The sequence below is a fragment of the Dipodomys merriami genome, unplaced genomic scaffold (assembly GCF_024711535.1).
Source record: "Dipodomys merriami isolate MVZ:Mamm:240054 unplaced genomic scaffold, mDipMer1.0.p SCAF_121, whole genome shotgun sequence".
In the NCBI taxonomy this organism is placed as follows: Eukaryota; Metazoa; Chordata; class Mammalia; order Rodentia; family Heteromyidae; genus Dipodomys; species Dipodomys merriami.
In genome coordinates, this window is record NW_027202505.1 from 879277 (window position 1) to 895190 (window position 15914).

At 48.3% G+C, this 15914-nt stretch overlaps 1 protein-coding gene across 1 annotated transcript; it reads left to right on the forward strand.

Annotated features, from left to right (window-relative positions):
* Positions 1 to 11819: 11819 nt before the first annotated feature.
* LOC138823590 (bestrophin-4) lies at positions 11820 to 15909 on the forward strand. Its single transcript, XM_070016990.1, has 9 exons — positions 11820 to 11971; positions 12322 to 12416; positions 12921 to 13154; positions 13376 to 13530; positions 13984 to 14061; positions 14325 to 14507; positions 14637 to 14717; positions 14854 to 15008; positions 15636 to 15909. Exons 1-9 carry the CDS (start codon positions 11820 to 11822, stop codon positions 15907 to 15909), a joined length of 1407 nt encoding a protein of 468 aa, XP_069873091.1.
* The last annotated feature ends 5 nt before the right edge of the window (positions 15910 to 15914 follow it).

Sequence of the window (15914 nt, forward strand, 5' to 3'; positions counted from 1 at the left end):
TTTTGGGGGGGGGGGAGGGGAGGGGGAGGGGGAGAGAGGGGAGGGGGGACTGGGACTGCCGCTTGTACTCAGGGCCTTTGTGCTATCTCTTACCTTTTTCACTCAAAGCTAGCATTCTACCACTTGAGCCACAGTTTCACTTTTCTGCTCGTTAATTGGAGATAAAACTCTCACAGACTTTCTTATCTAAGCTAGCTTCAAACCTCAATCCTCAAGCTTCAACCTCCAGAGTAGCTAGGATTACAGATGTGAGCTACTGGCATCCAGCTGTACAACAGCATCAACAACAGTAAGAGTCTTACAACAATATGAGTTGCCCCTTACATCCTCTCCCCTGCCCCAGGCCTCCTATTGATCTCCTAGTATCCCTCAGCTCTCTTTTCACTCTGGTGCATCCAATCTATTACTAAACCATTCAGACCTCTGAAATTTTTGAAAAGTGCTAGGCTTAGAATAAGAATGGACAAGGTTACAACCCTCCTACAGTTTACTTGATTTTGCTTTAGGGAAATAGATACTAGACAAGTATATAAACAAAGTAATTGTAGGCTGTGAAGGAAGTAAACGAAAGAACAAAACACCTACTCCAGTATGAGCAGCCTGCAAAGTCAACAAATACTTGTACCTCATTCCTGCCAAGTTTAGCTCACTAATATCTCTTACGTATGCACTTGGATCTGTCTTCCCCGCACACACTGACTGGGCTGGGTCAGTCTCTTGTCTCAGCACCTTGCAGGTCTCCCAGCCTCTGGCTCACCTCCATTTCTAGTCAGAAGTCCCATCTATTCTCAACAGACCCTCTGGGAACTAACTTCACATTTTCCTTTCATGGTCACCAAAGGGAGACTCCAAACAGCCTAAGATATGGAGAGTTACAAGTACTGTAGGTAAATGAGGGGTCAGGAGGATGTGGTGGGCAGGAAGGGCTTGAGTGCCATGCTCAGAAATTCTTTTCTTTTTTTTTTGTTGTTTGTGGGGCTTGAACTCTGGGCTTGAGCACTGTCCTTCACCTCTTCACCTCAAGCCTAGCGTTCTACCATTTGAGCCACAGTGCCACTTCCAATTTTCTTTTTTTGTTTTTGTTTTTGTTTTTATTTTTTAGTCTGGTAGTGGGGCCTGAACTCTGGGCCTGGGCGCTGTCCCTCAGCTCTTCAGCTCAAGGCTAGCGCTCTACCACTTGAGCCACAGCGCCACTTCCGGCTTTTTTCTTTTTGCTTATGTGATGCTGAGGAATCGAACCCAGGGCCTCAGGCATGCAAGGCAAGCGCTCTACCACTGAGCCACCTTCCCAGCCCCCCACTTCCAATTTTCTAGTGGTTTATTGGAGATAAGAGTCTCACAGACTTTTCTGCCTGGGCTGGCTTTGAACCATGATCCTCAGATCTCAGCCTCCTCAGTAGTTAGGATTATAGGTGTGAGCCATCAGCTCCCGGTAGGGATTTGGTCTTTATCCTCACAGGTCAGCAATTCACCAAGAGATAGAAGTAGTGAGGTTAGAAAGAATAGACTCCCCAGAGTAAATAGGCCTAAAGTCTGTAGCACCTCAAAAGAACTTCAGTATTACATTATTATAGCGTTAAATCCAGAGCTTGTGCATGCTATGTAAGTGCTTTACCACTGACCTACATTTCCAGCCTAGTGTTGCAGTGTGTGTGCGCATGTGTATGTGTGTGTATGTGTGTTCATGTGCACGGTGCTCATCCTAGGGCTCGAATTCAGAATCTGAGTACTGTCCCATGGCTTTTTCTTTCAAGGTTGGCCTTCTACCACTTGAACCACAGCTCCACTTTTATTTATTTATTTATTTTTTGCTGGTGAAATGGAGTTAAAAGTCTTATGGACTTTCCTGTCTGGACTGGCTTCAAACCACAATCCTTTGATCTCAGCCTCCCGAGTAGGATTTCAGGTGTGAGCCACCAGCGCCTGGCTTTATATTTCAATTATATATATACACATAGATATATAAATAGATTTTTTAAAATTTTATTTTATTGTAAAGATGCTGTACAGAGGGGTTACAGTTACATGAGTAAGGCAATGAGTACATTTCTTGTCAAACATTGTTACCCCTTCTTTTGTTTTTTTTCCTATTAACCTTTCCCTCTCCCACTTCCCCCACTTCTCCCTCATTTTATATTTGAAAAACAAATCCAAACATCTCTGTATTAGGTTGCTAGAGCTGCCATGACAAAATACCATATGGATTTAAGCCATATGGATGGCTTAAATGGCAGAAATTTATGTTAGCAATTCTAGAGGCTGCAAGTCCAAGATAAAGATTTAATTGATTTCTAGATGTTTTCTCTGTTGGTCTCAGTCTCTGTCCTTTGGTGTCTCTCCCCGCCCCCGCTCCCCCCCCCCCCCTTTATCAGTTTGTTTGTTTGGGAAAGGTTTTTTGGTTGTTGTTTGAGACAACATCTCTCTATGTAGAACCTGAAATTCTCCTGCTTCTGATTCTCAGGATTATAGTTGTGTACCACCACACCCAACTAGGACTGGTATTTTGGGGGGCCTTTCATATGATCTTTATCTCAGTCTGGGTACCTTTTTATTTTGTGTTGTTTTTGTTTTTTGTCAGTCATGAGGCCTGAACTCGGCCTGGGTGTTGTCCCTCAGCTCTTCAGCTTAAGGTTCTACCACTTGAGCCACAGCGCCACTTCTGGCCTTTTCTGCTTCTGTGGTGCTGAGGAATTGAACCCAGGGCTTCATGCATGTGAGGCAAGCACTATACCATTGATCCACCTTCCCAGCCCTCAGTCTGTGAACCTTTATATCATCTTGTAAGTACTAATCCTTTTAAAGGACTTCAGTCAGATTGGATTAGGGTTTACTTTCATAGCCACTTTTTAACTTAATTATCCTTTTGAAGGCCCTAGCCAAACACTATATTCAGAGGTACTGGGGGTTAGATATTCAAAATATGACTTGAGTAAATTGGGAGGGGACACAATTTAGCTCATACAGCCTCTTATTTATTTATTTATATATGTACTTTTATTGTGAAAATACCATACTGAGGGGTTACAATTACATGGGCAAGGTAATGAGTACATTTCTTTGTTTTTGGGAGGTATTTTTGGGCCCGGTCGTGGGGCCTGAACTCTGGGCCTGGGTGCTGTCCCTCAGTTCTACCACTTGAGCCACAGTGCCACTTCCGGCTTTTTTTTCTGCTTATGTGGTGCTGAGGAATCGAACCCAGGGTCTCATGCATGCAAGGCAAGCGCTCTACCACTGAGCCACCTTCCCAGCCCCTAATGAGTACATTTCTTACCAAGCATTGCTGCCTCTTCCTTTGTTTCCCCTTCCCATCCCTTCCCATCTCTCCCTCCCCCTCCCCCCCCCACACCAGCCTCTTATTTATTTATTTATTTATTTAGTGCTTGTTCTGAGGCTTGAACTCAGGGCCTAGCTCCTGCCCCTGAGCTTTTGCGTTCAAAGGTAGAGCTCTACCATTTGAGCCTCAGCTCCACTTCTGGGGTGTGTGTGTGTGTGTGTGTGTGTGTGTGTGTGTGTGTGTGTGTGTGTGTGTGTGTGTGTGTGTGTGTGTCTGTGTGTGTGTCTGTGTGTGTGTCTCTGTGTGTGTGTATCTGTGTCTGTGTCTGTGTGTCTGTGTCTGTGTCTGTGTGTCTGTGTCTGTGTCTGTGTGTCTGTGTCTCTGTCTGTGTCTCGGTCATGGTGGGGCTTGAACTCTGGGTCTGGGCACTGTCCCTCAGTTCTTCAGCTCAAGGCAAGTGCTTTACCACTTTGAGCTACAGCACCAATTCCAATTTTCTGGTGGTTAATTGGAGATAAGAGTCTCGCAGACTTTCCAGCCCAGGCTAGTTTTGAACCTTGAACCTCAGATATCAGCCTCCTGAGTAGCTAGGATTATAGGCATGAACCACTGGTTCCCAGCTTTCTTTTTTTTTTTTTTTTTTTTTAAGATTTTTAATTTTTGCACAAGGGATCTAGCCCAGTGCCTTGTACTTGCTAGGCAAACATTTTATCATTCTACCACTGAACTATACCTGTATGCTCATGGCTTTTTTTTCTTTTTTTTTTTTTTTTTGTTGGCCATGGGGCTTGAACTCGGGGCCTGGCACTGTCCTTGAGCTCTACTTCTGGCTTTTAGGCAGCAGCAAGTTGGAGATAAGAGTCTCAAGCTGGGGGCTGGGAAGGTGGCTCAGTGGTAGAGCGCTTGCCTTGCATGCCTGAGGCCCTGGGTTCGATTCCTCAGCACCACATAAGCAAAAAGAAAAAAGCCGGAAGTGGTGCTGTGGCTCAAGTGGTAGAGCTCTGGCCTTGAGCTGAAGAGCTGAGGGACAGCGCCCAGGCCCAGAGTTCAGGCCCCACGACCGGACCCAAAAAAAAAAAAAAAAGAGTCTCAAGCTGGGTTCTGGTGGCTCATGCCTGCAATCCTAGGGAGTCAGGAGGCTGAGATAGTGATTCATAGCCAGCACAAGCAGGAAAGTATGAAAGACTCATCTCCAGTTAACCACAAGAAAACTGGAAGTGGCACTATAGGTCAAAGTGGGAGAGCCCTAACCTTGAGTGAAAGAGCTCAGGGACAACACCCAGGCCCTGAGTTCAAGCCCCACAACAGACAAAAAAAAGGGGGGGCGCGGGTGGCTCATGCCCATAATCCTAGCTACTGCGGAGGCTAAGATTTGAGGATTGCAGTTCAAAGCTAGCCTGAGCAGGAAAGTCCGTGAGACTCTAATTTCCAATAAACCAAAAGAAAACCAGAAGTGGTGCTGTGGCTCAAGCAGTAGAGCACTCACCTTGTGCTGAAGAGTGCAGGGACAGCGCCCAAGCCCTGAGTTCAAGCTCCACAACCAACCAAAAAAAAGGTGGTGGTGGTGGGGGAACCTGGAAATGTGGCTTAGTGGTAGAGTGCTTGCCTTGCATGCATGAGGCTCTGGGTTTGATTCTTCAGCACCACATAAACAGAAAAAGCTAGAAGTGGGCCTTGGCTTAAGTGGTAGAGTGCTAGGTTTGAGCAAAAAGAAGTTCAAGGACACCATCCAGGCCCTGAGTTCAAGCTCCAAGACTATAAAAAAAAAATCTCATGTACTTTCCTGCAGGATTTGGCTTTGAACCATGATTCTAAAATTTCTGGGGACTGGGAAGGTAGCTCAGTGGTAGAGTGCTTGCCTTGCAAGCATGAGGCCCTGGGTTCCATTCCTCAGCGCCACATAAACAGAAAAAGCCAGACGTGGTGCTGTAGCTCACGTGGTAGAGCGCTAGGCTTGAGCTGAAGAGCTGAGGGACAGCGTCCAAGCCCAGAGTTCAAGCCCCACAACTGACAAAAAAAAAAGTACTTGTGGTAAATATATAAATAAATACATAATTAAAAGCCTATGAAGCCAGGCACTAGTGTCTCATGCCTGTAATCCTAGGTACTCAGGAGGCTGAGATCTGAGGATTGTGGTTCAAAGCAGGAAAGTTCAGGCAGAAAAGTCCATGAAACTCCTCTCCAATTAATGATCTCAAAGCCAGACATGGAACTGTGGATCAAGTGGCAGTGCTAGCCTTGAACACAAAAGTTCAGGGACAGTACCCAGCCCCTGAGTTCAAGCACCACAACCAACGCCTATAATCCTAGCTACTCAGGAGGCTGAGATCTGAGGATCTTGGCTCAGAGGCACCATGGGCAGTAAACTCTGTGAGACTCTTATCTCCAATAAACCACTAGAAAACTGGAAGTGGAGCTGTGGCTCAAGCAGTAGAGTGTTCGCTTTGAGTTGAAGAGTGCAGGAAAAGCACCCAGGTCCAGAGTTCAAGCCTCATGACTGACCAAAAAAGAAAAATCAAAATCTTCTGAATCCAGAGTCTCATCCTTGTTAGGGAAATGCTCTGTTGCTGAGCTACAGTTCCAGGCCACTATCCTTTTTGGAGCTCCACTGTCCTGTAGCTTTCCTTTGGGGAATTTAACAAGTTGCTTGAACCCTCCTCCTGGAGTCAGGATACCAGGATGTGTTTTTGGATGCTGTAATTCAGGGGTCTGCCACAGCCTCCTCTCACTATGTAAACAGCTCCCCATCCATGGATCTAATGTAGCTTCTATGTTTCAGGCACTGGCCAGGCATTTATCTTTGTGTGTGTGTGTGTGTGTGTGTGTGTGTGTGTGTGTGTGTGTGTGTGTGTGTGTGTGTGTGTGTGTGTTTGGTTATGAGGCTTGAACTCAGGGCCTGGTTGCTGTCCCTGAACTCTTTTGCTCAAAGCTAGCATTCTACCACTTGGAACCATAGCTCCACCTCTGGTTTTTTGGTGGTTAATTGAAGATAAAAATCTTTTGGGCTTTCCTGCCCAGGCTGACTTTGAACCATGATCCTCAGATCTCAGCCTCCTGAGTAGCTAGGGTTACAGGTATGAGCTTCCAGTGCTGGGCTGTACTTATCATATTGATGGTTCACAGTAACCTTATCATATGGATGTGATTTTGTTATCCTCACTGTATAGATGAGAAAATTGAAGTCCATTTATTCACAGTTTGACTTTTCTGCAGTCATGGGGTTCCTGTCTTTGAACCTGTCTCTTTCTTACACTGACCCATATACTGCTGAGATTTTCTGAGGTCTCTGGGTTTCCATCCCCCCAAAAACGCTATTAGATGTGATACCCTGTTGAGCACATGTCCCAGAATCCCTGTCTCTTCAGCACCTTGGAGTCAGACCTGAAGGGAAGAGGGAGACTGAGAAATGTGAGGAAGGCTAGCACTTAGGAGGGGTTATTAGAGAGTAATCTCGGGAATCCTTGGTGTGTTCTATAGCCCACAGTAAAGTATGAGCTAATAGGCTAAAGCAGGAAGATGGTGAGTTCAAGGCCAGTTTAGACTACTACATCATGAGACCTACCTCAATCCCCAAACCTAACAACAACAAAAAACCCTGCTAATAGCTAGAGCACACTTCAGTTTTACCATTGTGCTATTCTGAACCATTTATACAGTTAACTCACTTAATAATCACAACTCAGGTTGGCATTATTGTATCCATTTCTCCAGGAGTTCAGTGGCTTGCCCAAGGTCGAGGCTCATCTGATTCATGTATGAAGGGAGGGAAGGGCAATGGAGGGCAGGACTTGCAGAGAGGGAGAAACAGTGCCCAGGGACAAGCAGGGTGGGGTGGGTGATTTATGGGCTGCAAGGTTCCCTTTCCCGGACCATAAACTGGGAGTCATGGGTCCTGTGTGCAGTGGGAAGGGAGATAAGGTGATTCCGGAAGGCAGGGTGAGTGGCCCTTCCTGGGATGGAGGCCTTCAGGACATATCTCTTTGCCCTGGCTCTGTGGGAAATTCACAGACCTGAGTGCTGGTAGCAGAGTGCTGCACAGAATCTCAGTGCAGTCACCCCAGCTGGGCTGCCCTGGGGAGCTGCCAGCGAGACCCAGAACCTGGCTGCCCAAGACCTAGAACATCTTTGAGTGGTAAGCAGCCCAGAATGCCCAAGGAAAGGTGCAGATCCAAGCTTTGGAAGAGGCTGCATGGGTCCCGATGGCTGAGGCTCTGGAACCCTTCTTACCCTCTGAAGCTCAGGTTCTGATCACATGTGTGCGGTGTGAGTGCATGCGCGTGCGCACGCGCGCACACACACACACACACACACACACACACACACACACACAGTATTCTTCTTTACTCTTGAAGATTTCTCATCTAAAAGGAGGACATAACTCCAGTCAGGCCATGAGTAGGTTTTCAGACCATGACTCATCTGAGAAAAGGCATGGGAGGTTGACAGTGGTGAAACTGAATGTCTTTCATGTTAAAAATAGAGAGAGAGAATGGAAAGAGAAAGCGTGAGAGAGAGACAGAGACAGAGACAGAGAGAGAGAGAGAAAGGGAGGGAGAAAGTGAGGGAAAGAGGGAGGGAGGGAGGGAGAGAAAGTGAAAGAAAGGGAGGGGGAAAGGGAGGGGGAGAGGGAGGGAAGAAAAGTCTTCAGATTTCAAGTATTCTTTGATGGAAGGGGCTGGGAAGGTGGCTCAGTGGTAGAGTGCTTGCCTTGCATGCTCGAGGCCCTGGGTTCGATTCCTCAGCACCACAGAAGCAAAAAGAAAAAAGCCAGAAGTGGCGCTGTGGCTCAAGTGGTAGAGTGCTAGCCTTGAGCTAAAGAGCTGAGGGATAGCACCCAAGTCCAGAGTTCAGGCACCATGACCGGACCAAAAATTTAAAAAAATACATCTTTGATGGAGGTTATAGGCATGTACCACCTTACTAAGTATTTCTTCCTGGGTTACCACTCATCTATCTGCATGCTATCTGTATTGTATAATCCATGGCATAGAGATTTTACTATTCCTTTTCTCCTTTGGTTGAAGCCTGGTAAATTAGAGGCAAAACTGGTATAAGAGAGTGAAGAAAACTAGTTCTGAGCTGTATCTTGAAGGAGCAGTTAAAAATGAGGTAGGCCAGGGCTGGGAAGTTGTCTCAGTGGTAGAGCGCTTGCCTTGCATGCATGAGGCCCTGGGTTCAATTCCTCAGCACCACATAAGCAGAAAAAGCCGGAAGTGGTACTGTGGCTCAAGTGGTAGAGCACTCACCTTGAGCTGAGGAGCTGAGGGACAGTGCCTAGGCCCAGAGTTCAGGCCCCATGACCGGAACCAAAAAAAAAAAAAAATGAGGTAGGCCTCATCTGGGGTGTAACTCAGTGGTAGAGAATGTTTAGCTTGCCTCAAATCTGGGTTGAATATCGAAAAGTTCCCCACCTCCACAACTGCTGCCAAAAAATAAAAATAAAAAGCTAGATTAGAGGATCATAATGGGAGTAGATGGGTGACTCTCAGAGAACCTAGGATGTAGCACCTTTGGCTGTGGGGCCAGGCTGACAGAGCATCCAGAGAAAGGTCTCTGCCTTCTCATCTCTGAAACACTTTCTGGTTCAGAAAAGCTTGGGAGGTACCAGTGAACAAGTAGGTGGAAACGAAAGGGACAGATCTGACTCGTAGCAACCCCAGCTGAGTGCGCACCATGCACCAAGCTTCCAGGCATTGTTCAAATACTCATAATTGCCTTTGGGGTAGGCGTCATCCATTGTGCTTTGTGGGAGGAGGGAACTGAAGTTCAGAGAGGTTAGGTAACTTGTATAAGGTTACAGAGAGCTGAAATTCAGACCTATATAAGCCCAAGCTTATAACCACTTGTCCACAATTGTTATTTATATTTTTGTTTTTTGTCAGTCCTGGGACTTGAACTCAGGGCCTGGGCGCTGACCCTGAGCCAGTGCTCAAGGCTAGCGCTCTACCATTTGAGTCACAGCACCACTTCCGTTTTTTTCCACTGGTGCCGGACTTCCATGCTTCCTCTTTTTAGGAAATGCTTCATGAGTGATGATTAGCTCACTGTAGGGAAAGAGATACCTAAAACAGGTGGGAGGTAGGAGCAAAAGTCCTGGGATTTTGCAAATGACTGGAGCACTGAGAAAGTACAGTAGCTACCTTGATCTCAATCTCTTCCTGTTTTTATTATTTATTTTTTTATTTTTTTATTTTTGCCAATTCTGGGGCTTGAACTCTGGGCCTGGGCACTGTCCATGAGCTCTTCAACTAAAGGCGAGAACTCTACTACTTGAGCTACAGCATCACTTCCGGTTCTCTGGTAGTTAGGGATAAGAGTCTCATGGTCTTTCCTGCCTGGGCTGGCTTTTAACTGTGATCCTCAGATCTCAGCCTCCTGAGTAGCTAGGATTACAGGCTTGAGCCACCAGCACCCAGCCCTGGTTTTATTTTATTATTATTCTTTTTTGATGTGGGTACCAGGACCTGAACTCAGCCTTACACTCTTGCTTAGCTTTGTCACTTAAGGCTGGCACTCTGCCACTTGACTCATAGTTCTACTCTGGGGCTTTTTTTTTTTTTCTGGTTAATTAGAGATAAAGGTCTTGTGGGCGGGGGAGGATGGGATAGGAAGGGGAAACAAAGGAGGAGGCAACAATGCTTGATAAGAAATGTACTCATTACCTTGCCCACATAATTGTAACCCCTCTGTACGGTATTTTCACAATAAAAAAAAATTTTTTTTAAAAAGGTCTCTTAGATTTGCCTACCAGGATGGATTAAAACCATGATCCTCAGATCTTAGCCTTCTGAGTAGCTTGGATTACAGGCATGATCCACCAGTGTCTGGCTGGGGGTTTTGTTCCTAATTAGGTCAGTGCCTTCTGTGTGACAGATAAAGAAATGGAAGCAATTTGAAATTTTGTCTCAAAAACAAAGGGAGAAAGGGGTAACAATGCTTGAGAGGAAATGTATTCATTACCTTACTCATGTAATTGTAACCCCTGTGTATCTTTTTTTTTTTTTTTTTTTGGCCCATTGTGGGCCTTGAACTCTGGGCCTGAGTGCTGTCCCTGTGCTTTTCAGCTCAAGGCCAGTGCTCTACTGCTTGAGCCACGGTGCCACTTCCGGTATTCTAGTGGTTTATTGGAGATAAGAGTCTCATGGACTTTCCTGCTCGGGCTGGCTTTGAACCGTGATCCTTAGATCTCAGCCTCCTGAGTAGCTAGGATTATAGGTGTGAGCCATTGGTGCCCGGCTACCCCTCTGTATCTTTACAATAAAAAATATATTTAAAAAAAAAACAAAGAGAGAAAGAAAAAAGAAAGAGAAAAAGGAGAGAAAGAAAGAAAGAAAGAAAGAAAGAAAGAAAGAAAGGAAGGAAGGAAAGAAAGAAAAGAGAAGAAAAGAAAGAAGGAAGGAAGGAGGGAAGGAAGGAAGACAGTCTCTGGGCACAATTAGGAGTCAAGATGTTGGACATGGCACTTAAAGGTGTGTGTACTAAGAGCCTGAGTTCCAAGATTTGTGGCCTTGTCAGGCCTGTGACAAGGGGTTGGGGAAAGAGCCTTTAAAGTCCACCAGCACTGGCTTCGACTCTTGTCTCCAGCATGCCCTTGCTGTGTGACTATGGGCAAGTCATTAATCTCTTGGAGCCTAATCTGTGAAGTGGGTTGACTCCTACCTCCTGGGGTGGATGAGGATTCTGGGAGAGGGTGATAGGGCAGTGCCCTTCTCGGTGCTGTGATCATCAGCTGGTATTTTAATAGTTTATCCTGAGTCTGTCTTCTCAGGATGATAGTTATCGCAGTCACACTGACTTGAAGGACATAGGGTTATCTGTATTGAGCTGTGGAGTCAGGGAAGATGGCACTTCTGCCACCCAATGACCAGCCCCACCATGCAGGAGTAGGAAGACAGCCAAGTTCCCAGGACCAGGGGAAGTTGGGTGACAGCCTCAATCCATCAATGATAACCTCATTCCAGTCTAATTTTATGGATCCAGTAGATACTTAAACTTGTGAGGAGTGAAAACTGGTTCAGTTTTTCCAGGCTGCTGCGCTGAGAAGGTAGGCAGGATGAAGGGAGATGAATAGGCTCTGGGCTTTGAGAGACCAGATACGCAGGTTCCAGAGCAAAGCCCCAGGGAAAAGTGTGGTTCTAGGTTGGAATGGAATTGGGGCTTTTTCTTTTCTTTTTCCCCTTGAGTCAGGGTCTTGCTATGTAAGTCAGGCTGAACTCTGACTCAAGATCCTCCTGCCTCAGCCTTGTAAGTGCTAAGGTTGCAGGTGTGTGAGAGGCTTGGGGCCTTGCTGTCAGTTCAGGATTTGATTACTTATTTCTACAGGTGGAAAAGCTCAGTCTCATTTGCCCAACTTCATCCTGGCTTCACCTTTGCTCTGCAGGGGATGGGTCGTACTTTGTCTGCCCTGCAGCTTTCTGCCCCCAATGTCTACAGACAGAGTAAAGGTTGGGATGTGGGTAGCAAGAGGTGACAAGCATGGCGAGCTAAGTTAGTGATGTCCTCAGAGAGGACAGATCTGTGACCTCTTGCCCTAGGCACCAGCACCATGACGGTTTCATACACCCTTAAAGTGGCAGAGGCGCGCTTTGGAGGCTTCTCGGGCCTGCTCCTGCGCTGGAGGGGCAGCATCTACAAACTCCTCTACAAGGAGTTCCTGCTCTTCTCCGCCCTGTATGCCATACTCAGCATCGTCTACCGGTAAGGGAGACTTTCAGGGCTGGACTAGCCTGTGAGGGCCTAGGCTGCCTGTACCCCTCTAACCCAGCCTTACATCTGTTCTTTTTTTTTTTTTTTTTTTTTTTTTGTCGGTCGTGGGGCTTGAACTCTGGGCCTAGGCGCTGTCCCTCAGCTCTTCAGCTCAAGGCGAGCACTCTACCACTTGAGCTACAGCGCCACTTCCGGTTTTCTGGTGGTTTATTGGAGATAGGAGTGTCACGGTCTCTCCTGCCTGGGCTGGCTTTGAACCGAGATCCTCAGATCTCAGCCTCCTGAGTAGCTAGGATTACAGGCGTGAGCCACCAGCGCCCGGCTCATCTGTTCTTCTTTAGGCTGCTGCTGACCCAGGAACAGAAGCATGTGTATGCCCAGGTGGCCCGGTACTGCAACCGCTCAGCGGAGCTCATCCCCTTGTCCTTTGTATTGGGTGAGGCCCCCTTCTGGTTCTCTCTAGTGTCCTGTTTCCCCTGACTCTAGCTAACAGCAGTGAACAGCTGGAGTCAACTAGTGCAAGCAGGCCTAGGTGAAGGGTCCAGGGGGGCTACAGCCTGCTGGTCATTTGCTAGACCATCACTCTGCACAGACATGTACACCTGCTCATCTCAGAACCCCACTCAGGGTACTGAAGAGCAGCTGGGAAGAGGTGACAGTCCCTTCCCACGCTGACTGGAAACATGTCAGGGTTAACTGTCCCCTGGCCTTGAACTCCTCTACTTCCCCTCTTCCCAAGAGGTTTGCCCTTCTCTCTCCTGTCCTGTCCCAGCAGGGTGGTGGGACCAGAGACAGAGTTGCTGAAGCTGAAAATGTCCTCTCTGGGTTCAAGACCCAGGCGAGGGCCTCTGCGGGTGGGGGTAGGATAGGGTAGTGCAGGGTGGGCGAGGTCCTCCTCGTGGCCTGCTTCCTGTCCCCACCACCCATGTGGGCTCCCCAGGTTTCTACGTGACCCTGGTGGTCAACCGCTGGTGGTCTCAGTACACCAGCATCCCGCTGCCAGACCAGCTGATGTGCGTCATCTCAGCCAGTGTGCACGGCGTGGACCAGCGTGGCCGCCTGCTCCGCCGCACCCTCATCCGCTATGCCAACCTGGCCTCGGTGCTGGTGCTGCGCTCCGTGAGCACCCGCGTGCTCAAGCGCTTCCCTACCATGGAGCACGTGGTGGACGCAGGTTCGTGGCCGACTGGGGGTGGGGGGCGTTTTGGGGCAGGAGCCCTCTGGAATCTGGAAGTCTGGCGGGGTGGGGTGGTGGGAGGGGAGGGGGAAGGGGGCGTTTTAGGGCCCCCTGACGGCAAGCTCCGGGACTGCGGGTGGATGCGCAGGAGGGAGGGCAACTGTACAATGCTCCCCCTGGTGGCAGAGGATGTGCCTGCACCCACTTCACCCTGGCAGGTTTTATGTCCCAGGAGGAGAGGAAAAAATTTGAGAGCCTGAAATCCGACTTCAACAAATACTGGGTCCCCTGTGTCTGGTTCACTAACTTGGCGGCCCAGGCTCGCAAGGATGGGCGAATTCGTGATGACATCGCTCTTTGTCTTCTTCTGGAAGTGAGTCAGTCCAGGATCAGGGCTCCTGGCCTTCCATACTCCAGTCATACGAATAATTTTGGAATGATTTGATACTTAACACTTAAATGGCACTAATTATATAGTGTCAGACACTCTTGGAAGCATGTACTTATATTAATTTACTTAACTCTCGAAACAACTCTTGAGCTGGGTACAGTTACCATCCCCTTTTCCCAAACAAATAAACTGAGGCACTAGTAGAAAAGCTAGTTAGTTGTCTCCACAGCTAGTTAGTGGAGATGTGATCCACAGTCATTCTGGCTCCAGGACCTATGTTAGCCAAGATGTTGTTAATTACTTCCTATCACAGGCACCCCAGATTGATAACCCCAGATTGAGCCTCAGGTTTGCCCCGGTCTGCTTTATGCTCCCTGTTCTCTTCCTATCTTCCTCCTCAGCTCTGCTGACCTCCTTTTCCTGCTGTTCCACCAGGAGCTGAACAAGTACCGTGCCAAGTGCAGCATGCTGTTCCACTATGACTGGATCAGCATCCCACTCGTCTACACCCAAGTAACTGCTTCTCACCTGTTCAGTCCCAGTGCTTCTGCATGTCCTGGGCCTTGTGAGATACCAAGGAGGATTGAGAGATGGTCCTTGCTAGTTCAATATTGCGAGGCACTTTATAGTCAAGGGCTTATTCCTCAAAGTATCTCTTCCTTCTTGGCAAGATGATCCTATCTCCATGGTTGCCCCTACCCCATTATATGTTTAATTACTTATCAGATTCCCCCCAGGTCAAGGCAAGAATTTACTCCTGGTTTTCCCTTCTCTAGGTGGTGACTATCGCTGTATACTCCTTCTTTGCTCTCACTCTGGTTGGCAGGCAGTTTGTAGAGCCAGAGGCAGGGACTGAAAAACCTCAGGAGCTTGAACCATCGCCAGCCCTGGGGAACCTGGACATGTATGTCCCTCTCACCACACTGCTGCAGTTCTTCTTCTATGCTGGCTGGCTCAAGGTGGGCACTTCAAATGATCCTATCAGCCTGCTCCAGAAATGTGGGCACAGATAACCACTGTCACACTCTTAACACTGGGGACAGAGGGACTCTGGGCCCAGATACACTGTTTCTGCATGTAACTTACAGGTGGCAGAACAGATCATCAATCCCTTTGGTGAGGATGATGATGATTTTGAGACTAATCAACTTATAGACCGAAACTTGCAGGTGTGTGGGGCAGGGATGGAGGTGTGGAGCTGGGGTCTAGGGGTGGCTGCTTGGCTCCCTCACCCCAGTAGCTCAGTCCAGGTGGAGGAAGAAGGAAAACCCTTGCCATGTGCTGCCTGCCCTTCTGCTGGTCCAGGTGTCCCTACTGTCTGTGGATGACATGTACCAGAACCTGCCTCCAGCAGAGAAGGACGCATACTGGGATGAGGACCAGCCACAGCCACCCTACACAGTGGCCACAGCGGCCGACTCACTGCGGCCTTCCTTCCTGGGTTCCACCTTCAACTTGCGGTAAGTAGCCTGCACTTTCCTGGCCTCCCACTGGAGCAATAGACTCCACCAGAAGCCAGTGTCAGAGGCTCACACCCGTAATCCTAGCTATTCAGGAGGCTGAGATATGAGGATCATGGTTCAAAGCCAGCCCAGGCAGGAAAGTCTGTGAGACTTTTTTTTTTTTTTTTTTTGTCAGTCGTGGGGCTTGAACTCTGGGCCTGGGCGCTGTCCCTCAGCTCTTCAGCTCAAGGCGAGCACTCTACCACTTGAGCTACAGCGCCACTTCCGGTTTTCTGGTGGTTTATTGGAGATAGGAGTCTCACGGTCTTTCCTGCCCGGGCTGGCTTTGAACCGCGATCCTCAGATCTCAGCCTCCTGAGTAGCTAGGATTACAGGCGTGAGCCACCAGCGTCCAGCTTCTGTGAGACCCTTATCTCCAATAAACCACCAGAAAACTGGAAGTGACACTGTGGTTCAAGTGGTAGAGCTCTTAGCTCTTGCTTTGAGATAAAGAGCTGAGGGATAGTGCCTAGGCCCAAAGTTCAAGCCCCATGACTACCCCCCCGCCAAAAAAAAAAAGCCTCCACCACCAGAGTGTAATCCCCCATTGCTGGCTGGACTCAAGATCTACCCTCCTGTCCTTAGAATGAGTGATGAACTGGAGCAGAGCGTGCAGGTGGAGTTATCCCCAAGGTTGGCTGGGCCAGCGCCCGCAATGCAGACCCCACTGCTCAGCCGCTTTCTGGGGGCAGGTGCACCCTCTCCTGCCATCAGCCTCCGGAACTTCGGCCGCCGGGTTGTGCCCCGGACTCCCCATCTGCTGCGCTTCAGAGGTGAGGAGGGAGGAGACTCTGAGACTGCTGAACGCATTGAGGAAGAAACTGTGGCAGAATCCCCAGATGAACCCCTGGGACCCTGAGACTT